At 32.8% G+C, this 26,478-nt stretch overlaps 1 protein-coding gene across 34 annotated transcripts in view; it reads right to left on the bottom strand.

Annotated features, from left to right (window-relative positions):
* The window catches only part of LOC106878324 (calcium-activated potassium channel slowpoke), a 329,393-nt gene that overhangs the window by 117,222 nt on the left and 185,693 nt on the right, over nucleotides 1–26,478 (bottom strand). For 21 of the 34 annotated variants that reach the window (XR_016240707.1, XM_089347381.1, XM_052978540.2 and 18 more), the window contains exons 12-15: nucleotides 24,304–24,416; nucleotides 13,037–13,195; nucleotides 10,904–10,980; nucleotides 6,844–6,879 (exon numbers count right to left, since the gene is read on the bottom strand). Coding sequence is in view for 33 of the 34 variants with exons in the window: in XM_089347381.1 (XP_089203507.1) it covers nucleotides 6,844–6,879; nucleotides 10,904–10,980; nucleotides 13,037–13,195; nucleotides 24,304–24,416 (385 nt within the window). In the remaining variant the exon portion in view is untranslated. The remainder of the gene's footprint in view (nucleotides 1–6,843; nucleotides 6,880–10,903; nucleotides 10,981–13,036; nucleotides 13,196–24,303; nucleotides 24,417–26,478) is intronic. The other 13 variants (XM_089347389.1, XM_089347394.1, XM_089347390.1 and 10 more) reach the window with 1 other exon arrangement.

The raw sequence follows: 26,478 nt of genomic DNA, 5'->3' as shown, positions 1-26,478 counted from the left end.
TATGTATATATATTTAGTGCATTTGGTTTTTCCTGCACCATGGTTTTATGGTTTGTAGGAAAAGCAAACTTATCTTTTATATCTGGATCTATTTCAAAAGTCTGATGAAGATTGTGGTGTCCAGATTCCTAGATACAATGTAAAGCCATCAAATAGAAGTTTCTACAGAACCCTAAAATTATATACTATGTTCCATGTATAGGTGAATATTGAGTACTTTGGTAAGTTCAGTTGATTGAACAACTGTAAATATTCATTGTCAAACCCAACGGAGTTTCGCTTATATTACTTGCTTTTGATATGATGTATGCATACATATATTTTTGCGTATATATGCATATATACAAAGCAACAGTACAAATCATGGTAATGTAAGTGTTGATGGAGTGGCTACTGCACACTCTACTGATTATAGCTGTGTACTGCGTAGTAGTATGAGTTATGTAACCCACAATATTTCCATCCTGACATTAACTAGATTATGCAATTTTTAGAAGAAATGCTAGGAAATAAATACCTGATCAAAACCTTGTGTATAAATGTAATGGTAAAACTAATCTATAGACTTTCACTTATGTAGGATCCATTTCCTCTAATTTTAAATCAAGATTTATAATCACACATTTACAAGGAGAGATAAAGTGGAAACAATATTGCTCTCTGTGAAAGTCTGGGAGTTAAAGGACAAAAATATTGAGTACCCTCTAATGTGAAATGTTGCTAGACATGTTAAGCCTTATGTAAGTGATAGATATGATTGCAATCTTTGCTGTTAGGAATTGTCAGAAATCTTAAACTGTTAATAGATCAGATGAATTAAGGATCAAATGTTTACATTCTATCCATAGAACTTTCTTATACTTTAAGCCAATTCTATAAAGTCTTCTCTGAGTCTAGATACATATCTATAACTTACAATACAGACCTTAATTACTAGTAATAAGAGTCATAGATTATATTTAGGTAGCCTAGCATAGCTTAATACTGCTAATACTAATAACTGATCATATTTAAGCTACTTTTGTGTACCTTTAGTTCTAATGGCATACACCAATGATTGTAATTTTATATATTTTATAATGAACTAATTTTATAGTTTGCTCTTAACCTTAGGTGGTATCTTTACAATATTTATATCCTTTATGTTGACACTGATTATAGCCTAAACTACTTTCATTAGTCTAGTATACACATTTATTTGTTTGTTATGTCAACACCATCTTTTGCCAACAGTGTTGCTTACTTTCTCCATTAGATTTACCCTATTTTTTTTCTATTTAAGCATTTATAGGTTATGATTGCTGTGATTATAGCTATCTCTATATACCAATTATTCCCCCTCCTTTTCTTTCCTCTCCTTTTGCCCTCCCTTTCCTCCAAAGTTTTGCAGAGATCTTCACTATTCTCTGTGTTTTTCCTTAAGATTTTTTCCCCAGAATAATTAGTTGGATCTCTGTTAATTAAAGCTAAATTTCTATTATTCTATATTAATTAACCAGAGCACTTTAATCAAAAGGAATTAAGTTAATGAAAAAGTAACACATGAATTGATTAACAATGTCAATTCTTTTGATGTACTAAACAATATAACAAAGTAAATACACATCACATGGCCATATCAGCACAGTCATCTCTCTTACATACCACATCTGATGCCCCTTATACCCATTTTTTCTCTTAAGATGCTTACACTCTGTCATACATGCACACTGAACTTTGCCCAACCTATTCTTACTCTAGCAGCTACACTCTCAGGGCATCTACCACTACTGCTGACTTGGTCACCTAGATAATGAAAGCAATCATCATCTTCTAGATATCCCACTTGGCATCTGGTAGAATCTATTTTCTGTATATTTCTAGTGTTTATTATACCTGTGCATCTGCCACACACAGAGACCATTTTCCCTGTTAACTTTCCTCTGATATTGCTGCACCTCTTATGTGTCCATAGCTTGCACCGGGTACATCTTATGGAGTTTCTACCTACACCTTTTCTATATATCAAGAAGAGCCTGTGCGTATATGTATGAGTGCATATGTGTGTACATGTATGTTTGAATGCGTAAGTGCTTAGCTAAGTTTAGACATACATGTAATGTTACAAGCATTGCCAAATGATAAGTTCATCTCACACTCATGTGGTCTGAGGCTTCATCCCACTGTGCAACACCTTGGATGTCTTCTACCACAACCTTGGATTGCCTCACTGTCATCTGAAGGATGTGGTGCTGAATAAGTTATTGAAGGATAGAATGTGTCAGATGCAGATGACCTGAATGTCTTCATACTAAAAGAAACTGACCAAAAATGGCAACTTCAAGAAACCAAGTGTGTCCCTTATAAAATAATGGGTGAAGAATGCATAGAATGATATTTCTAATGAGATAGTAATTTAGAGCTTCTTGAAAATAGAGGGCTTCTGAAGATTACTATTTGCGAGTTAATGACCAACACAACCAAAACATAAGAAGATGGATGAATTAATAACATCATAGGATGCAGACAAACATTTGATACAAGAAATAGGAGGTCGTTTTTAGCATCAGTGATGAGGAAACATTTAACTTTGACTTTTAAATTGATTTTAACATTGATTTCTTAAAGTTGTAATTAATAATATTTTGTTATTGATTGATGGTTTCATAATTGAGCTTAACCTTGAACGTTAATTGATGACTTATTAAATTTGCTTTAATGGTTTTCTTTGATATCATAATATAATTTTTGGTTATGTATTATGCATGATGTGGTTATTCTATAATCAATGTGTTAAAAATTTAATTGTTTAACTCTACTAAGAACGGTACACATGTTATACAATTTTGAAAAGCTCCCTGACCCTTCTAGTCTCATCTTCCATGCAGAATTAGATAATAACAAATTTGGATCAGCTTTTCCATGCAAAGTATAGGGTACAGCATATACAAGACTAAATACAGTGAGTAATATATCTTCTATATTTTGTGGAACAAAGCATAAAAGTGCTCAATATACCATTGGGTTAGAGTGTGTACAGTGTCTGGCAAAGGTTTGTTATATCTAATATAAACTGGGATGATATCATTTATTCAACTTACAACAGCCATAAAACATTAACTGAGAAAAAAACTCAAATATATAAACATATATATCCACACACACACACACACACACACACACACACACACACACACACACACACACACACACAAACTAAAGGGTAAATCCAATTCATGCAAACAAAGGGTATACCAATCAACTACTAGCATGGCTTTACTAACTATTAAAAATCAAAAGATACAATGGTTGAAACCACAACAACAATAACTACAATGATTTAAATGCATTAAATAAAGCACAAGATGTGTGTGGCATATTACTGCCATCTAACCATAATAGTTACAAAGTGCTGTATTTTCTTACCCGATGCTGTAAAAAGAAATAAAGATGAATTATCTCAAAAATTTTGAGAGACAGAAAGAAAGAAAGGGGAGCAAAAACAACTGTATGAATAATAAACAACGAAAAAGAATATTTTTCATAGCTAGAGTAGTAACAGCCTGTAGAAATAAACACTGATATTTAAAATATGTACTGAAAAAAAAAAAAAAATCAGAAAAGCATGTATAGGGACATATTTTGCATATATTTAATTTTAGCAAAGAATGAATTAATGCAATGATCAATAAATAAAATCAAAGGTGAATTATAAATGAAACATTACTTACCTTATGTGTAGGGAAAAAGTAACAATATATTAAATGGTTACAAAAAAAAAATTGGAAAATGTAATAATAAAATCCTTTGTATTATAGTGACAAGGCCTGAGATTTCCTTGGAGGAGCTAGCTGATAACATTGATTCCAGTGCTCAGCTGATACTCATTTAATAAACCCTGAAACCTTTGCAGAGTTTGAACTCAGGATGTAAGACAGACAAATTACAGCTAAGTATTTTGTTCTGTGCACTAACAATTCTGCCAGCTTCTGCCTTAATAATAATGATAATAATAATAATAAAAACAACAATAATAATAATTAATGGTTTCAAATTTTGGCATAAGGCCAGCAATTTCAGAAGTAGGGATTTGGCTGATACCACCAATCCCAGAACTTGGCTGATACTTTATTTCATCAAACCCAAAAAGAGGAAAGGTAAAGCTGACTTCAGAAGATATTGAACTCAGAACATAAATGTAGGAAGAAATACTGTGATGTACTATTTCTGACACAAATGATTCAGCCAACTCATTGCTCTAATGATTAAAATGATTTCTTCCAAAGGCAAAAAGCATCAAATTATAGGTGAGGGAAATAGTCAATTACATCAACCTCAATACTTCATTGGCATTCTGTTTTATTGACTCTGAAAGGCAAAATTGACTGTAGCAGGATTTGAATTCAGAATGTAAAGAGCAGGAACTAATTATCCCAAGGTATTTTGTTCAAAGCTCTAATGATTCTACCAATCCTTCAGCTCTTTAATAAACATAATAATCCTTTCTACTATAGGCACAAAGTCTGAAATTTGTGGGAAGGAGGTAAGTCGATCCCACTGACCTCAGTACTTGAGTGACACTTGATTTATCAACCTTGAAAGGACGAAAGGCAAAGATGACCTTGAACTCAGAACGTAAAGATGAACAAAATACCACTAAGCATTTTGCCTGGTGTGCTAATGATTCTGCCTTATTATTATTATTACTACTACTACTACTAATAATAATAATAATAACAATAATAATAATAATAATAATAATAACAACAACAATAATAATAAGGGGGAACAATTAATTACATAGATCTTAGCATATGACTAGTATATTATTTGATCAACCTCAGAAGAATAAAAGGCAAAGGTGACTGGTATGGAATTTGAAATTACAAGTTAAAGAACCAGAATAAATACTGGAAAGCATTTTTTCCCCTGTCCCACAGATTCTGTTCACTAGAATAATTTCTTAAACAGGCCACCATAGCCATACATTTGGGGGAAAGGTGTTTTCTATTGAATCAACCTCAGCATTTGCCTGCTACTTAATTTATCAATCTCCCTTAGAGGATGAAAGATAAAGTTGTTTTTAATGAGATTTAAATGCAAATAGAGTAAGGTATTTTCATGAAGTTTGGAGAAAAACCCCCCCAAAAGACAAGAACATTTTGGGAAGAGTTGGGACAATAAATCAAAGATAAATATATAAAAAAAACTTGAAGTAAACAATGAAAAACAAAACAAAAAACAAACAAATACAAGTTATCATGAGACATACATGTGATGCAGAATGTCAAAGGTGCATAGTATTCATATAGAATGATTTCTTTTTATAAATACAAGTGTACATATCAGTGTCTTTACACACAAAGATGTTCTTATACAATATCACTGTGAATAAGATTACAAACAAGCTATTCAATATATATATATATATATATATATATATATATATATATATATATATATATATGTATATATGTATATATTTATATATATACAGTCATGAATGAGAGAAAGAGTACTCAATACTATAGAATTATTTTTTAATGTAGTTGACTGGTGCCTTTTGCACTGCTACTTAGAGTTTCACATTATACACATATCATGATGAAACATCTATTACATGAAACTCTGAATAGTGCAGAAAGGCCTAATTATATACATCGTATGTATGTATGTATGTATGTATGTATGTATGTGTGTGTGTGTGTGTGTGTGTGTATGTTTGTATTTATATGTTTGTATATACACTTATTTATAGAATGACAAGACAAATAACAGAAATGAAAATACCAAAAGCGAATAAAAAGTTCACCTTTAGAAAAGAAACAAAAGTACAATAATAAATACATAATGCACAGCAGCGACAAATATCAATGGACCAGACTTTGTGACATATAAAAAATACTAAAGTCATTTACAAGTTTTACTGGCACATCTTAGAGAGAAAAACTGAGATTGTTCTTCAAAGATTTATAGAACTGAATTCCTCATAATAAATTATCTATAGATGGATAAGTTTAGAATGAAAGCAAAAAAATAGTTAAATTTCTGTAGTTGTGTATTAGTATTTTTATATGAATCATGAAAAAAACAAAAAATGTCATACGAAAATGAGTCCTTATCAGGAATACAATGAGTAGAAGCCAGCTTAGATATTCTTAAAATCAATATATGTGCCAATAATCCAATAAATGAACCATACTTAAAGCAACAAATAGATAAAATAAAAGAGTTTTCCCAAATTAAAATATCTGAAGTCATTATTTTAGTTAAGAAAAGAAGCAGCTAAAAAGAAAGAAAGTAGTTGAACAGATTCTGTTAATGCTAATGAGAAGAAGATTGGTGCAACAGAGGCTGTTTTTTAACCATTAAGGAGAATGGCCAAACAGAACCTGTTGTTACCATTATATGAAATCGCTCAACACTGACTGAAGCTATTATTAGATGAAACAGCTGCACAGTGTCAGTTCTGAGCATTAGAAATGGTTCAACAGAGTCTATTGTTCCCACCAGTTGAAATGGCTGAATAGAGGCCCAAGTTATCATTCAGGAGTATAACTTTATAGAGTCTGTTGTTATCATTAGGTAGAATGAACAACAGAGTCTATTATTACATTTTTGATAGGATGACCCAAAAGAATCTGTTGTTACCATTATATGGAATGGCCCAACAGAATCTATTATTACATTTTTGATGGGATGGCCCAAAAGAATCTGTTGTTACCATTAGATGGAATGACCCAATGAAAACTGTTTACTATCATTAACAAGTATGACCCAACAGAGTCTGTTGTTAGCACTAAGAGAAATAGTTTGACTGAGTTGACTGCTAACAGTGACAGATAAGATAATATTACACTCTACCTAGAACTGCGGATGCTCCTTTTCGGAATAATGCAACTGTGAGAGGGAAAAAGAAATTTGAAAACAATAATAAGTATGGTTATCTTAATCAATACTCCATAATTGTTCAAGTCTGGGACTTCAGTTGGTTAATAGAATCAGGAAATTAAGTTATACTATATTAATAGGAAAATAAAAAAATATATATATGAAGATGAGTTAATGAAACTGATGGATTTATGAGATATTTAAAACACCATTTGAATATATGAAATGTTAAAAAAAGGCATGCTGTAAGTAAAAGAATATTTTTTTGTTATGTTATAATGGAAACAGTATGAGAAGAAGCTGAGAAAAGATAAATTTGCAATGAATAGCTAGCAGCAATAAAATATGATGAAGGGTTATACATAGAAGTTTATGGTATTTTATTGATTTGCTTGTTATTCTGGTTGTTAAATTTTATGACATAGCTAGTCAGTGTCACAATGATATACACATTATGATTAATTTACTTTGTCTTCTATAATTACTATCAAGTGAATACTGTGCTATTTATATGTATCTATATATGAATATATATGTATATAGATATTTATCTATAGGTGTGAGGTGTGTATGCACACACACCCATGCAGACATATATTTGTATGTTTCTAATTCTTAGTCTGAGTATCAACAATGCTCTTCTGTGGTGATGGTTGGAGATAGATGAAGTTAAAGGACTAGTAATCTGTTCTGATGGTCAAGTTAAGGGCATTGTATATGCAGAGTAGAAACTTTTGCATTGCAACTGCAGAAGAATGATAATGGAGTTAGATGTTGTAGAGCACTCATGAGTGAAGTCTTATCTATAAAATAGATAGCTTTCATGTAGAGAAGTATGCAATCTAGAATGTGTATATTGTTATTTAATTCCATGTCACCCCAATTAAGCAGACCTATAATCAAAGGCATGCAAGCCATGACCAATCCAACTGTTTCAAGGCATCTAAGATGACATTGTCTTTATCTTCTGTAGGTCAGCAGGGTGTGATTTGAATAATATTTAACTGCCATTTCAAGCATGTTGAGTGATCACATAGAGAGCCTGTTCATTGGCTGATATGTGTGTATATGGTAAGGAGCATCATTCATATATTTGAGTCATATTCCAGGGTAGTGGATATTTGTGCTTCATATAAATTCAGCAGCAGGCTAGAACTGAAATATATTCTGTCCCTGGAGAGGAATAGCATAATTCTAATTTTTATGTTTCAGCAGTTTTGTTGACCAATGTGGTCAACATGAATGATATTATATACATATGTATATACTTATTAAGGACTGGTCATTTTTTGTTGTTGTTTAGCTTTAGGTGATCACAGACTAGACAAACCTATGGCCAAATATGTTCCAGTAGTAACCAGTCTGGTTTATTGCATATCTAAGTCTACATTATCCAACATTGTCCAATACGCTCGTCTTTTTTTTTTCAGGCTAGAAAATGATGTTTGGCAATTTGGTTACTATTTCTAGCAGAATAAGCAACCATGTAAAAGGTTTACTCATTGGCACAAGTCTGGTTATCTAGTTCATACAACTAGACTATCTATAATAAATTGCATACTAGTTCCAAATATATAGACAATTTCATGTTGAATTATCTCTAATTTTTGTTTTAATTTGATAATATGAATTTGTTATTTGCCATATGATTAATGAAGATAAACATTTAAATGCTTCTTGCTTTCTCTCAATATTTAGGGTTTTTCATTGATATGGCTTATACAATTCATTTCTAGATAATGCAGTTGAAAGATTTCAGTCTCGTTGCTAGTACAATATATTTTTCACTAGGAATAATTCTTCCTATTTGTAAGTTTTTTGTATTCTGCTGCCATTATTGCACCATGGAATAAGTTAGCATTAGGTGAGAAGATGAACTAAAATAGCTGTTGTTTTTGATGATAAAACTTTTCATATTTGCAACAAATAAAAATTGTTAATGTTTGAGAAAGAAAGGAAAAAGATTTTTCTTAATATTAGATAAAACACATGGAATCAATAAGCATAACACAAAAAAGTCTTAATTCTACTTGAAAATGAAAATGTTAAACTATTTAGTTCAGTATATGAAAGTGTTTTTATAAACTTAAAATATTTACTTAACTTATTATGTAGTTTATTAAAACATGTTTGAGTTTATACTGTAAAATTTACATGATTTTCTACTGAAAAAATTGAGTGGAGGCATTTGTTATCATTATCATATTGTATGTAGATAGTTTCACACGAAAGGTTTGGAAATAATGAATTTTGGTAACAAAAGAAAAAAAAGAAAAGAAAAGTATGTTTTGTTTCAGTGAAAATGAATGAGATATTTAGTGAAGATTTAATGTTTACTTAAAGAAGTAGTATAATATTAGAGAAATTTATGAAAACATTCAAGAAAACAGTACTGTTTGAAATGTATGAAGTTTGTAAAGAAGTGGCATAACTTGCTCAGACAGTTCTTATAACCTAAAGTGAAAATAGTGCCATACAGTATTGGATAGTGTTGCTGCAGAAATGATATTACAAAAGAAATGAAAGAATATTGGTAGATATCATAAAAAGTTAAAAACAAAAACAAACAAAACAAAGAATATTTCTCACTACTAATACATTTTCAAGACTTCTTTTTAAAAAGGGTCAAAAAAAAAAAAAAATAATGTATTCCATTGCAATCCAGATTGTACTGGTCAAGAACAACAAATTGGGGTGAAAGGGATGGTGACAGCTTATAGATTCAGATTAACAACAGTTTTTAAGAACTTAGTCACAAGGGTATTTCAATAGTGAATAAAATGGCCAAAAAGATGGAAATTATTTTACAATTGCTTTGTATTATATCAGAAAAAAAATTGGTTGCATTGATTCTTAAGCAGTTACATGGTTCTACTATTTGGATTCTATAAAGTACTGAATCCACCAAAGGTACTGGAGTTTATTCCAATTGGATATTCTTTAGTTTATTCTTTTTAATGTTTAACAAGTGACACTGTAACATTCTTTAATGGATACAATGTGTCTAAATAAAGCATTAATTATCTTTAAATGTGCACACTTCAGTTATAATGAAAATGGGTAAAGACCCTTTTCGTTATGAATGACAATGGGATTGCACATACAAAGTTCCCCTCTGAGGCACAAGTCTGGGCAAGGTTGTTTATGAAAGACCAGCAATCACCCATGCATACCAGCCTCCCATCTCCATGTCACCAATGTTATCCAAGGCAAAGTTCAATACGGCTTGGCACCAATGATGTTGCAACTCATTTCTACAGCTGAGTAAACTGGAGCACCATGACAAAATGTCTTGTTCAAGAATACAACATACAGCCCAGTCTGGGAATCAAACTCACAGCATCATGATTGTGAGACTGATGCTCTAACCACTGAGCCATGGGCCTATTCAATTACAATACTCAGAAATTATATGGTGTTATAATTGGAGATGTAGTCTTAAGTGTAACTGTTAAACATGTTTTATGGTAATATTAAATGAAGTATCTACTTTCAAGAAATCTGGTTATTTAACTGCATAACATGTGAACGGGGATGGGAATATCACAACTTAATAATTCCCTCTATTTCTCTAAATAAAAACAATGAGAGTTTATTTTGATCAAGGTCTAATGCAGTGTGGTTGATGAAATACCACTATAGCTTTTTATATTAATTACAAAAATGGAAGTGCATTTTAAACAATGATTAACTGAAACATTTTTATAGTTGAGACTTATGCGTTTTAAAAACATTCTCCTTGTGGGAGGTCTACAGTAGATATTTAAACACATTGATAACAAAAAATATGAAAAATATATTATACTGAAGTATGTCGTATATATATTTATATACCAAACCTCAAAACAAACAAAATCATATTGATAACCTCAAAATAAAATATTGTACATTTGTATATTCTTCACCATGTACTTTATGATTCACAACAATTAATGATATTTCAAATTCCTTTCAGCTTACAAACTTGTCTCTTCATTTCTAGTACAATGTTGAAATTAATAATGACACATGCAAATTAAAACAACATCCCTACCTGGTCGACATCGACATTTTTTAATTGCTCGAACATCTGTCACAACTCCATGGCAAGTCTTGCAATAATAGAAAGCCCTATAACAGCAACAATGAAATATATATATAAATATACTAAAATAAAAGAAGCCTTAATTAAAATTCAAGATTTTCTAAATTATGAAATGGAAATGAAAATTTCATGGGTGAGAGGTTGGAAAAAATGTTTTAATTGGTATAGCAGAGAATAATAACTTGGAACTAAATGGAAATATGCATGGCTGTGTGGTTAATAAATTTACTTTGAAGCTACATGAATATACAGTTGACTCTATTGATTAACATCATAGGCAAATGCCTTCTACCATTGTCTTTGATCAAACAATGCCTTGGGAAGGAAGAAGTTTGGTAGATGGAAACTGGGAGGAACCCTGCCAGCAGAACTGTTCCATCTCAGGTGAGAGTCTTAATCCATCATCCACTTTAGCATTATTACTTGACCCTTGGGTACCTTCAGTAGAGTTCCTGCTGGCCAGCACTTGGGCCAGTCACCAGTCTGAAAATAATTTTCTCCTTACTTCCCAATAGTTATGGAGTCCCTGCATAGGGTCATGGATCCTAGATGATATATATGACAAAAAGGACATGATAGAGACTTATAACTTGGAGGACAAGTGGCAGTTTCTATGGGATAATTTGCTGAAAGCTACTGACCAGATCTCTGGTTGGAGCAAAGCACCAGTAAAACAAAAAGTAGCATGCTAGTGGAATAACACTGTAAATAGAACCTTAAAAGCTAAAAGACAAGTCTGAAAGAGATTGGGGACCAAAGAGGAATACCATTTTACTAGAAGAGAAGCTAGATAACAAGTGTATATAGCATGGAGAGTAGCTGAAAAAGAAGGTTTAGTGCTGGAAGGATTAGAGGCATGATGTGTTCCAAATTACAAGGCAGTATGTCAAAGCAAACCAAAATGTCACAGGGGGAAAAGTGTGCCCAAAATAATAGTAGTGCAGTTTCCTTGAGTGATGAGAAGAGAGAGATCTGATAGACTCACTATGAGAGCTTGTTTAAAATGAAAAAAATGTAGAAGGAAGCTACTGAGATAGATAGTTATGTGGTCAAAATGCCTACTAAGCATATGAAGTCTGAAAAAAGCAGTTGGTCAATGTAGTATTCTGAAAATACCTCAAGTAGGGATAGAGATATGTGATCTATAGGTGCATAAGAAGTGTAGTGGAATCAAAGACAGGCTGACAGAGAATAGAGACTTTGCTTGTGGTAGAAATACAGAAGTAGAGAGGCCTTAGCGAATCAGTAAAATAAATTCCTTGTAATGCACAGAAGGCTCTATAGAAGTAATTGATAGCTTCTTTTACATAAGTGATCTAATCAGCAGTTGGGGAGGGTGTTCTGAAAGCATAGTGGCCAGAATTAGAATAGACTGGAATAAATCCAGGGAGCTATTACTTCTGCTAACAAAAAAGGGATTTGTTTTCTGGGTGAATGGTAGATTGTATGATGTCTGTGTACACACTGTGACGTTGCATGGTAGTGAATGCAAAAGATGTGCAATGGCTGTAAAGAAATGAGGTGAATACGATCTGCTTGATATGTATAATTACTGTGCATAAATGACAAAGCATAGATAATCTGAGAGAAAAATTGGGTATAAAAGGAATCAACCGTAGTCTGCATGAGTAACAGTTATATTGATATGGAGATATAATGCATATGGATCATGACAAGTGGGTGAAAAAGTGTCAGGAGATTCATGTGGAAGGATTCAATAGAAGAGGAAGACATGGGCAAAATCAATGAAGGTCGAACTCAGGAAGCTGGAACTCACAAATGAAATGACAAGGAAATGTAATAAGTGATGGGATGCTATGTTGGAGGAAAGCTGTCCAACCTATACAAGCATAGAAAAATGGACATAAAAGTGATGAGAAGGACGATGATGTTTAAATATAGGATGGGAACTGTTATTTCTGCTGGTAATGGCTGGGAAATTTTTCTTCATGCAAAAGATTATATGTAAAAAGTGTGATGTTGCAGTGTAATGAGTGACACATGTGGATTGTTTATGGAAGATGATTATATAGATGAGGATTATTAGAGAGATACATATACCAATACTGCAAAAGAAAATACCTTTTAACTTCTTCAGCAGATTCTGCAATGAAGAATCCTTGAGTTGCTCTTTCTATTTTGATTTTGGGTCCTGGGTTAATTGCAAGAGAACTTTCTCTGCTATCACCAAGACGTGCTTCAATAGCTAACAACAAGAGTTTCAGTTTCGTGAAACATAACCTATAAAATAAAACATAGTATAAAAGAATATAGACAAATATATATATCATTTTTTTTTATCACATGGTGGAAAAGAAATGTACAAATTTCTAGTTCTTTCATCCATTTTTGCAAGCTGGAATAGGTTGGAGACATTGTCATGGACTATGTCATCTTGCACACACAGTAACAGAGAGTGTCTGACTTTGGTGTTATGTATGTCTTACAATGTGGACCGAGTACAGTTCATCATGCCACTGATACTTTATGACACCTCATCACAACCATTTTTATCTTCCTTCTAGCTACTTCCCTCCACCTGTATATATTGTGGTGTAGCTGTGTATCTCCTATGCCTGTCCCTCTATCATACTTTAGCTTCTCAAAACCTGGCATAAGGCCACCTCCCTCTCAGCTACTACCCCACTCAGACAACGGATCTTTTCTATGTCTTACAAGTTACTTGGTAATCTCACAAATGCTAGTATCATGAAAAAAATACCACCCAGTGTACTCTGTAAAGTGGTTGGCAGTGGGAAGGGCATCCAGCCACAGAAGCCATGCTAAAACAGATATTGGAGCTCAATGTTGTCCTCCAGCATTTTGAATCATGTCAAGCTGTCCTGCTCATGTCAGCATGGAAGATGGATGCTAAATTATGATGATGATGATATACATATATGTATATATGTTTGCTTAACACTTATAGGTTAAAAGACTCTGGAATGAAACTCCAGTCTTGCTCCACTTCACTTGGCTTGGCATTCCTTTCAATATCTGTGTGCTCAAACTGGTAGTGTATAAAGGCCTCCTGGGTTCTGTCTCCATCTGGAGCAGGAATTAGTTTTTTCTTTTTTAAACTTTGATCTCCAACAGTTTTAATTTTCAACCCCTTGTTTGTTTAACTTCACTTTTTTTACCACTTCATATACACACTACCCATTTCATGCTTTCCCACAGTCCCCGTATTCAAAATTCCTTACATCTCTACACCACTCTTATAAGCAAAATACCCAACACCATCCACACAAACATTTAAACAGAGTACACATACACATTGAAGCCACATATACACTTAAAAATATGCACATACACTAGCACATATACTTCAATTAGTTTCACATGCCATCCATATGCACACACATATATATATATAGTAGCCAGAAAATGATGACACATCTACACTTCCTAACCCCCAACACACATTAATGTCCCCAGTTTTCACATAAACATGCTTATCCAGTATAAATGCACACAACAGCCTCACACACACACAAACAAACAAGCACACACACGCACATACAAATAAACAAGCAAATAAGCACACATGCATACATGTCAGGTCACAGTTGTAGCCCTTGACACTCACACCTAAAGCGACTGCTCAACTACTTCCAATTTTTCACCACATCATGATGGTTGGTTACATGTGTGTATCTATTTTTCAAATTTTTCTTTTCCTTTCTTTTCCATCTCTATCCTATCTGTCAGAAGAAGAGTGTATACTTGAAACATTAGACATTTCCTTCTTTTTCTATTTTCCTGGGTCTCAACATAATACTATCTGTTTATTCTTCTACCTTCTCTCTGTGCTCTATTTTCATTACTTCTGCACAAAACACACGTGTGTGTACGTACATACATACATACATACATACATACATACGTACATACATAAGGTAGATGCTTTCAAGAAACAAATTGACTTCCTGGTGTCCAAGGCCCCAGATGAACCTACATCACAGCAAGAAACTGAAAAGAGAGCAGCAATATGGAACTCCCACCTTCTCCAAAAGCCAATTGCATAAGAATAGCCATTGAAAAAGTGATAACACTAGCAGTGCCCCAGTATGGCCACAGCCTTTGGACTGAAACACATAAAAGAATAAAAGAATGTGTGTTTGTATGTATGGATGCATGTATGTGTGTATGTATGTATAAACAAAATGAATAATATTGGTTTTCTAAATATTGCACAAAATAATGATGTTTTCATTCTTGAAATGAAAAAAAAAAGAAGTTTTTACATCCCTCTTTTTTTTTCTAAAAAGGAATAAAGAAACTATCTTAACTAGGGTAAGAAGGATTTTGTATATTTTAATATTTGCATTTAATGTGTTGCAGAAAATGCATTTTTTTTTTTCGTATTTGTATTTTTCAACTGGATGCTTTTGTTACTACTAACCATTCAGCTATGAAATAAGATTAACATCTATTTTGAGCTGAGTTGGCCAAAGGAAATAGAAAAAATAATAAATAAATAAATAAATAAAAAGATGCAGATAATTTTCATATATATATATATATATATATATATATATACACACACACACACACACAATAATTTAAGAAGGAAACTGACAGCCTGTTATATGATAGTATGCCATCTCTAGCTATCTTCCATACATACAGAAATATCTAAAAACTGAAATTCAACAAGTTTAGTAGGTAGCTGTGCTATATGTAATCCTATGAAGTAGCTTCTTTCCTTATAGAACTAGTTCTTAAGTGTGATACCTCAGTTTAGGAGAGAGAAGTAAATGGTGTGTTGTGATATTCACACTTTTTCAAAAGGTAGTAATGAGAGTGGAGTGGTTATTTAGTGAACAATAGTATCATTAGTTACATACACCTGATGGAAAGCGTGACACGAGATGAACAAATATTGCAAAAGAACTTCACTTGAAGGGTAGTGGTTTTGTAATTTTCTTGCTGATGTTTATATCCTTTGCTGATTTACATGAGTGAATGAAAGGTAAACACTTATATACATACATATTATATATATTACCATCATTTGATATCCGTTTTCCATGTGGGCATGAATTGGACGGCTAGACGAGAGCTGTCAAGCTGGAGAGCTGTACCAGGTTTCAGTCTGATTTGGCTGGATTTCTATGGTTGGATGCCCTTCCTAATGCCAACTGTTTTACAGAGTGTGCTGGGTGCTTTTTACGTGAACTAGTATGGGTGTTTTCATATGGTCTGGCATGGGTGCTTTTTACATACCTACATATATATATGTGTATATATACACACACACCTATATGTATGCATATATATATATATATACATATATATATATATATATATATATATATATATATATATATATATATGTATTGGTAATTTCAACCAAGGTCATTTTCATAGCATTTTTTTGATGGTCAGATAACTGAAGATATGGTGGCGTGGGTTTCTGCCCCGACATCCAAAACTTGGAGTTTTATCATGGCTACCGAATAATTGTCACATATTATTTACAGATATATATATATATATACACACATGCACTCACATTTGTATATATATCATATATATTTATACTCACAAACACACACACCACATTACACACACACTACATTACACACACACCACATTACACACACACCACATTACACACACACATATATATATGTGTGTAAGAAATTCCTTCAGACCAATGAGGCAACCAGTTCTAATGGTATTCCCTCTGTTACCTTCAAACTGTGTGCGGCAGGGATAGCTTTTGTTCTTGCAAAACTTTATTACTTTTTTCTCTTTATAAGGGCTTATCCTAAACTTTGAAAACATGCAGTAGTATATCCCCTTCCCAAGAAAGGTAATCTTCTTGACCTTGCCAATTACTGTTCTACTGACTGCACTGTTGAAAGGCAAGGAAAATAGTTATGAACAATCACTGTTTTTATTAACTTTGGGTGATGAAACCGCTATGTGGTTACTCAACCTACCAAAAATAACACCCAAATCTTTTTCATATTATAGTCTAACATCTTTAAATAAGGAAGGACACATTGGATAATGCATTTGTATATGCATTATCACTGTTATTTTGAGACTTTAAAAATAAATTAGGAAGGTCTTATTTTCACAACTAGTGTGACTCTAATCTACCATTCACACTACATAAAATGCCTTTCAAAGTAAAGTTTCTCATAAAAGATTATAAATTTACTGCAGCAGTTTATTTACTACTTATCTTTGGTTATTTTGAAAGATTTAAGACTTCAGATATCATTTGATTACATTTGACATTTAGAAAATGAATAGCTGTGATAGTTAATATGAGTGCTATTATCTCTTTTACTCTCACATATATACAAGTGATTTCCTTAATCATGTTCTATTAAGGAAATAACCTTCTAAACATTCCCAAACGACTTTTTGAGAAGAGAGGTTGTAAATTAAATGTTCTTTCAGCAAAAAATTCTCTTTCAATATACACAAAACAGTATTTGCTTTCAGGAGTTTAACTTCAATGGTTAGCACCCATCTCAATCTCCTATGGTAAAAATAATAATACAAAGTCATATATCTTTCTTTTACTTGTTTCAGCCATTGGACTGTAGCCATGCAAGGGATAGCCTTGAAGAGTTAAGTTGGACAAATCAATATTAGTACTCTTTTCAAATCTTGTACTTCTTCTTTCAGTCCCTTTTGCTAAATCACTCATTTATAGGGACATAAACAAACCAACTGGTTGTCAAATGGTGGTGGTGGGACAAACACAAATACAAAACAAACACACACGTGTACACACACACACACATGTGCATACACAGACACAAAACAGATTTTTGTCAACCAAATTTACTCACAATATATTGGTTAACCCTGGGCTATAGTAGAAGACATTTGTTCAAGGTACTGTGCAGCGGGACTGAACCCAAAACCACATGGTTGCAAAATGAGCTTCTTAACCATACAGCTATGCTCATGCCTTTATTTTAAAGAATATATTTTTCAGATTTTGGAAATTTTCTAGTCGTTTAACAAAAATATTTTACAGACTTAAATTTAAGCATTTAAGAAAGGGTCAGAATTTGGGTACAAAGAACTGAAGTTTCCAAATATATTATTATTTATGCCATTTTTCTTTAAGCTGAAGTTTAGTAAAATAATACTATAACAATTAGATGTAGATAAAAGAAATATTGAGAAACTGTTCTCTTTGATGATGGAAAAACTGATACTATGATATATATGCTATATGATACACTCTACACAAGGGTATTGTTTGTAGCAGTGAAGCATAAAAGTTTTCAAAGGTTAACAAGAATTAAAATGAGTTGATATACTGGTTGTATAATGTGAAATGAAAGATTGTCACTTTTCGACTGTAATTTGTTCTGTAAATGAATAAATGGTATGATAAGCATTAACGAGTGAATGCCAGAGAAATAACCATTGTCATGAGAAGAGAGAAGTGGAAAAGTTGAGCTAAATAATAATACAGAAAACATAACTGAAGGATAAATACATGTGGGAAAAGAGTGACTATAACTATTTACAATCAATGCCATTACAGAAAAAGGGATATAATATAAAACTGATTATAATAATGGTAGTCAGGATGCTTTCATTCTATAAACATTTTTAATTCATAGCAGAAATGAAACTTATTACAAACCATTTATGTTGTTGCAATTATCATATATCAGAGCTTTATTTGCAAGGCTAAACACTGGCAAGCTCCTCAGTTATATAATGGGAAAATGACAGTTTGCCAAAGTGAAAAGATACTGGTTAAATGTACTAAGTGTGTACCAGGTTAGGAGTGTACTAAGAAAGGAAATCTAAGCAAATACAACAGAAAATACTTTCTCCACTCAGATATATAAAATTCAGACAATTCAACAGCTTAGAGCTGGAAGTAAAAATTAGAAGATTTATTTCTTCAACTGATAGAATTTGATTCCAAAATGATTTTCAGCTAGCCACTAAAATATTTTCTGACATGATTTGTAGCTACTCTGAAAAAGACTTCCAAATTTCTTGGAACAAACCAAAGTCAAAAGTTTTAAGAACTACTTTATGAAAGTTAATTTTTACCACACTTGTAAAAAGTGAATAGAAGTTCACAATATTAGAAATCTCTTAAGCAATTAACAACCAGTTGATTTTATTTTCAAAAAATTTTTTCACCCTTTTATGTTGGAATTTTTTTTCTTCTAATTCAGTTACTTTATTCATAATTTAACCGGAAATCAATATCTATGAAACTATTAAATATGTCATTGAAAAAACATTAAATTTGAAAATTTGACATTGAAGTTGAAATGGCCTCCCAATGCACAGAAGAGGAACATGAAGAATGAATTAGCATTAACAAATTTTGAAATGTTACAAAGAGATAGGAATGAGGTTTGCACAGTATGCAAACTTCGTTACAAAAAGATAAGGATGAGGTTTGCACAGCATGCAAACTTCGTCCCTAAATCTGTGTAATATATCCTTGGGTATAAATTAGAGGTACTAAATTACTGAATGTTTGTTCTTATTGTTAAAGTATCCAAGTGTAAGCTGGTCGACAAACTACTTCCATGTTCTTGAGTACAGAATATTTGAAGGCCATTTTCTCTTTCCAATTTTATAATCTATCTTATCTTCTAATTGTTTCAGTCATTGGACTGCATTGAATCTGGAACACCATCTTGAAAGGTTTAGTCTAATAAATCAATCCCAGTATTTTTAAGTCTTATTATATTGATCTCCTTTGTTAAATTGTTAATTTACAGAGACACAAGCACAGACACACATATTACAGCTCTTCCACAAGAACATGCTCTGCTTAGTTCCCTTTTCTCATACTCTAACCTCTCATCCTTGAGCCTAATCTGATTTCCCCTTCCTCCTTCAGAGTTCATAGTCTTGCAAGTTGTATGACAACCTCAGTAGAGCTGGTGGTATGAAAAAAGCACCTGGAACATGATGTAAAGTGGTTGGAGTAAGGAAGAGTAGAAGCCATGCCAAAACAGATTTTGAAATACAATGCAGTCTTAGAACCCATTGGGTCTTGTCAAACTGTTCAACCCATGCAATCTTGGAACATGGCATTAAATAATGACAATAACAACGACGATGATGATGATACATATGATGGGCTTCCACACAGTTTCCATTTACCAAATTCACTTAATAGGCATTGGTTGGCCTGGGGCTATAGTGGAAGACACTTGCTCAAACTTTTTGTATATTTCCCTGTTTCAGTAAATATGAATTGTTTGGAATAATTATTATTCCAGAAGCAGGATGATGATGAAGATGATGATGATGATGATGATGATGATGAAGATGATGATGATGATGATAATAACAAAACCCAAATGTGGTCACTTTAATTTGGTTGAGTTGAAATGAAAATTCTGCTGAACAAAGAAGGATGCATGTCCAGCTATATAATCTTTTAGCTTTATCAACTAATTTCTAATCTGGTTTTAATTACCAAGTGAGTTCTAGATCTAGTCTCATTGCACTTTCTAACAATAACTGCAAACATCATCATGAAGAGAAAGTTTTAACTAGTTTTCACCTAGCTTATCTAAACTTACATCATAACAAACCTACAGTAATTACATATATATATATATATATATATATATATATATATATATAAACTTATAATGAACAAAGTGAACACTATAAAGATAAAATACATTGAAAAAAAAATGAATTATGAAACAAACTGTACAGTTGTTCTGGAACTGGATGTTACAGATGGTACCTGTAATTAGCCTACATTTAATGAAGCTTAGATAATTTATAATTAACAATGACATTAACAGCTAACTATTATGACACCATCATAACACCATAACTGATATTTTTAGGCAGATTTTTCTATAATGAAATGGTTACTGTAAATATTACTGACTGAGAAATGTAAAATTCTGGCATATAAATGATGTGTGAATGTACTTCAAAGAAAAGAAATAAGTTTGTTATAGTAATTTTTAAGCAAATATTTTCCATCATCTGTAACAAAAATGTTCCATCCTGTGGACACAGGCGTGGCAGTGTGGTAAGAAGTTTGTTTCTCAACCACATGATTCTGAGTTCAGTCCCACTGCATGGTACCTTAAGTAAGTGTCTTTTAATATAACTCCAGGCTGACCTAAGTGACTCAAGGGCTGAGAGTTTGTGCATTTGATAAATGCCAATGCATGAAACTTGGTCCTTGAGTCACTCCATTGCTTCTGGTAAATATCAATAAAAAATATGTATGTATGTATATATATATATATATATATATATTTAATTATATGTATTTCTTCTATCTTAATGAATAATAATTCTTCGGATAGAATAAATGGGTTAATAGAAACCAATGTAGCAAAGAACACAATATGTAGGAATAAAGTATGCAATTATAACATGCGTTTTCTCCATTCCTTAAATTTTTATATATATATATATATATGTGTACACATGTTTTGAGTTCTATTTATCTGCTTGCATCACCAAACCTAACCTGTATATATATTTATATATATATATATATCGCAGTAAGTTTTTACTTTTATGCACACACACACACATGTAGGTATATGAGTATGTGTATCTGTATGCGTGTGTATCTAGGTGTGTGTGTGTGTGTGTGCATGTGTGTTATTGTTGCCTTGCATTGACATAGTTTGATAGTTGTAAATGAGTGTCACCACCATGCAAACCATATCCTTTGTTTCCAATCTTCTGTGAAAACATGTCTGGACAAAAGGAAATATTACCTTGCATGGAAATAGGTAAGGATTGGTGGCAAGGAAGGTATCCAGCTGACAAAAAATCTGCCTCTACAAATTCCATCCGACCCATGCAAGTATGGAAAAGTGGATGCTAAAATAATGATGATGATAGTGATGATGAAGATGATGATGACTCATTTTAATTTTAGTGAGTAACATAACCAGCGGTTAGCAAAAGGAGGACCTAGAGTACAATGATTACATCAGCATCAGCTAACAGCTTTATTCTTTTTAATTTTTTATCGCTATAACAATAGCCTCTGCTCTTCTGAAATCCTATCTACATCCACTCCCTCCAGGCTTTACGTGCAAGTAAATACCTATCTATCTTCATATCTACTCTGGTCTACCTACCAGATTCCCTATAACACACTTTAACCAATCCTTTCACTTAATAACAACTTCCGTCTGGAATTTCTTTCATGGCAAAATTTTTTCCAAACAAATTTATAAAATAATAGATTAGACTAAAACACCTTCATTAAGATTTGAACTCCTGATTATGTAGTTAGTAGTTCAATAATACCTCATTCTTATGATCTTCCCCACAACTCATATCATTGGCCACCCCTCCACCCTTGGTCAAGATTTACTACATTAATCTTTTCTCCTATCTCTAACTCCCCCACACACTTCCACATTCTTTCAAGCTTTACCCACTCACTTCTGTCAATCTCCTGTCCTCACACTTGTCATCTTGTTGCACCTCAAGGGCACAATCTGACACCTCACTATCACCAAATTTATTTCTCTTTCCAGCTCCACTTCCATTATTTGCAGCCACCCTTTTATAATGTGAGGTAACCATGCATCTCCTCTACAGCAAGAAACCTATTTCTCTCTCTTCTATCATACTTTAAACTCTCAACACCTAGTATAACAGCACATACAATTCTCTTATACTCCCACTTAACCTTTCACACACCGCATTTTCTCTAGAATTGTTTCCCCTGCCACTACCTTGTTACTACAGGGGAGAAGACTCATGCGGTGATACGATGCGCCTACAGTGTGCTAAAGGTTAATCAAAAGGATTCTTTAGTCATGTGAATTACATGGCACACACACACACACACACACACACACACAAAGTGCCAAGTACACACTATAAAGTGGTTGGCTTATAAAGGGTATCCAGTTGTACAAGCCATGCAAAGAGCAAACATTGGTGTCCAACACAATCTACTGACTCATCAGATCCTACTGAACAATCCAGCCCATATCAGCTTGGAAAGAGGTTAAATGATGATTATAATATATATATATAAATATATATATATATATATATATATATATATATATATATATACACATAGATACATATATGATACATATGTGCACACACACACACACACACACACACACACACACACACAGAAACATATATGTGTGTGTGTAGATTGTATGAAGTGGTGTAGTCAGGATTTTGGATAAAACATTATTTATTTAGTGCTTTCATCTCTCTTGAGAGATTCAACACAAATAACATATTTATAGAAAATTCATACCTTTTAACTCTCTCTCACACACACATAAATGGTTTGAATTTTCTATAAACACATCATTAATGATGAATCTCTCAAAAGAGATGAAAGTGCCAAATATATAATTTTTATCCAAATCCTGACTACTGCTCTTTCTTATATATATATATATATATATATATACATATATATATCTTATATTTCTTATATATATAATCAAATTGATCCTAGTATTTATTTTAAGTCAGGTAATATTCTACTGATCTCTTTTGCTGAACCACTAAGGGATGTAAACAAACCAACACTGGTTGTCAAGTGGTGGTAGGGGCCAAACACAATGCAAACACAAAGCATACACACAGAGACACATATGGAAAATGGATGTTAAATGATGATGATTCCATATATATATATATAAGCTTCTTTCAATTTCCACCAACAAAAGCTTTGGTCAGCCTGGGGCTATAGTAGAAGACACTTGCCCAAGGTGCCTTGCAGTGGGCTTGAACCCAAGACCATATGGTTGGGAAATAAGTTTCTTACCCACACAATCACATCTGTACCTATATATGATTTTTATTAAGGCACACATTATATATGCCACAGAACCTCCCAAAACTAGAAACCATTATCTAAGTATTATACAAGCCAAATAAGATTACCTATGAAGTAAATCAACCAATATCAATATAAGCAATCACCATAAACCATGAATCTACAAACTTGTCCAACTTTATGAGAATGAAGGACAACTCAGAATATATACCTCAAGACAAAAAAATTCACAAACAAGCATATTAAATATACATTCCCATCATTAGTTGCCAAGCAGATATCACTATTATTTCAACACCTTGGCAGTAACATATGTAGACCCACTAAAAATATTTTTTGTAGTCATTTATTTAGGTAAATTTTACTGTGTTGCTGAACCCTCCCACTATTACCACTATCACCTGTACATCTCTTTTCACTTGATCTCTCCATCACCACCACTAACTACCTCACACCATTACTTCACAGTATGATTTGTTGCCAACGTTATTTGATAAATAACTAACATACACAATGTGATAGCAAAATAAATAAAGACTTAAAAACGAAAGAAAATGTTTATAAATACTCTGCTGCTTCTGGAAATGTCATCCCACTAAATGAACTGGACAGATATTCTGTGTACATTTCCATTGCAGTACCTCTCATGTAATCATTCTGCCATTGCGCCATATCAGGAGACTGAAAAAAGTGAGAAAGAGAGAACAAATGATTTTGGTACAAACAAACACTTGTATGTGCGTGTATGTATAAATAACTCAGTGTGTGATCACTTAACAGTGTAATAACTGAAAGACAGTTATGTTGTTTACTTTCTCCAATGCACAAAGGCTCTGTAGTTCAGTATGCTCTTGCTGGAATGAAAAATATGTTACTTAAAAAACTAGTAAGGGTTGTTGACAGGAAGAGCATTTGGTCATAGAAAATCTGTTTTAATAAGGTTTCATTATGCCAACATGGAAAGAGTTTTCATGATGATAATAAATTTTCAGATGTTTTAGTCAATGAACATTAAGACAGTTAAAACCTTTCATTGTAAGTTCCTTATTTTTGCATAAGTGAAGTAAATAAGTACTGTTTTCAGTTCTAGGATTCATAGGGCTGATTACCTGGTTTTTCCATGGTATATAAGATACCAAATGCATAACATTCCTTGAACAAGACACCAGTCTGTCGTAGAGTTACTCATTTACAACTGAGTGAACTGGAGCAATGTGAAATGAAGTGTTTTGCTCAAGAACACAACACACCACCTACTCCTGGAATTGAAACCACGATCTTGAAATCATAAATGCAACATCCTAGCCACTAGGCCATGCAGCTTCAACATATTCTGATGTACAAAAGTAAACTATAATTTTTTATTTTTATCCTACAGATTAAAGGAAGGCTTAGAGGAAGAATCAAGCAACATTGTTTCCAAGCATGTGACACAAATAGATTCAAAGACCACGTTTTCAGTGAGGCAATAGTGCTAATAATGGTTTAGTGTTGCTGAATAAGATTTTAGTGTACACATAGCTGACTGTTCATACAGTTACTTATATGAGATGTTACTAACATAATAAGGCTGGAATTGGAATTTTGTGAAAATTCCAATTCTTTCAGAATAAGTAAACAAAGAAAAGAACTCACAACTAATATCGTCATCTTTTACCTTCGCTTGTTTTAGTCATTGAACAGTGACCATGCTGGGGCACTGGCTTGAAGGGTTAAGTCAAACAAATTGACTCTAGCACTCTATTATAAGTCTGGTACTTATTCTATTGGTTTCCTTTGCTGAACCACTATGTAATAGGGATATAAACAAACTAAAATTGGTTGTCAAGAGGTGGCAGAGGAGAAACATAAACACAAAGACACACACACACAACAAGCCTCCACCCAGTTTCTGCTTACCAAATTCATTTACAAGGCATTCATTTACAAGGCATAGGAGCAGCACGATGGGACTGAACCCTAAACCATGTGGCTGCAAAGCAAGTTTCTTAACCACACAGCTATGCCAGGACCTATACAGCTATACCTGTGCCTATTTTGTCTGAGTTGCACTTTATAGAAATATGGAAAAACAAATACAATTTAAGATCAAACCATATCATAATATTTCTAATATAAGCTATTCTGAACTACCACATTGTCACTATCAAGATAATCCTTATTGCTCAGATGTTTGATTTCTAATTTAGAATAATTCATTTCATCTCTGTCCTATTCTTTTCTTTAAGGTTACACAACAACAGTTAGACGTCAAACAGGTTGGTTAATGAAAGAATATGGGTGTGATCTCTTTTTCTTGGATTAAAAATAATGGTTTCAAATATTGGCTCAAGTGCAGCAGTTTTTGAACAGGGGCTAAGATGATTACATCAATCCAAGTGTTCAACTGGTTCTTATTTTGTTGACCCTGAAAAGATGAAAGGCAAAGCCAGCTGCATCAGAATTTGAACTCAGAACGTAAAGAGCTGGAAGAAATACTAAGTATTTTGTCTGACTTGCTAAGTGATTCTGCCAGCATGCTGCTTTCTTGGATTATAATAATAATAATAATTCCTATCATAGTATGTACCTTAGGTATAATAAAAAAATATTCAGACAAATACATAACAAAAACACCAGGACTTACAAATATATATAACATACCGAAGACTGCACGACTGAGCACTGCACACATCCTATGCAAAACACTTTCAATACAATAACCATAAGAGCATCACAGCAAACCACAGCACATACCCAAGGC

This window comes from Octopus bimaculoides, chromosome 2, assembly GCF_046866305.1.
Source record: "Octopus bimaculoides isolate indiv1 chromosome 2, ASM4686630v1, whole genome shotgun sequence".
Taxonomy (NCBI): domain Eukaryota; kingdom Metazoa; phylum Mollusca; class Cephalopoda; order Octopoda; family Octopodidae; genus Octopus; species Octopus bimaculoides.
This window is presented reverse-complemented; position numbering and strand designations above follow the sequence as displayed.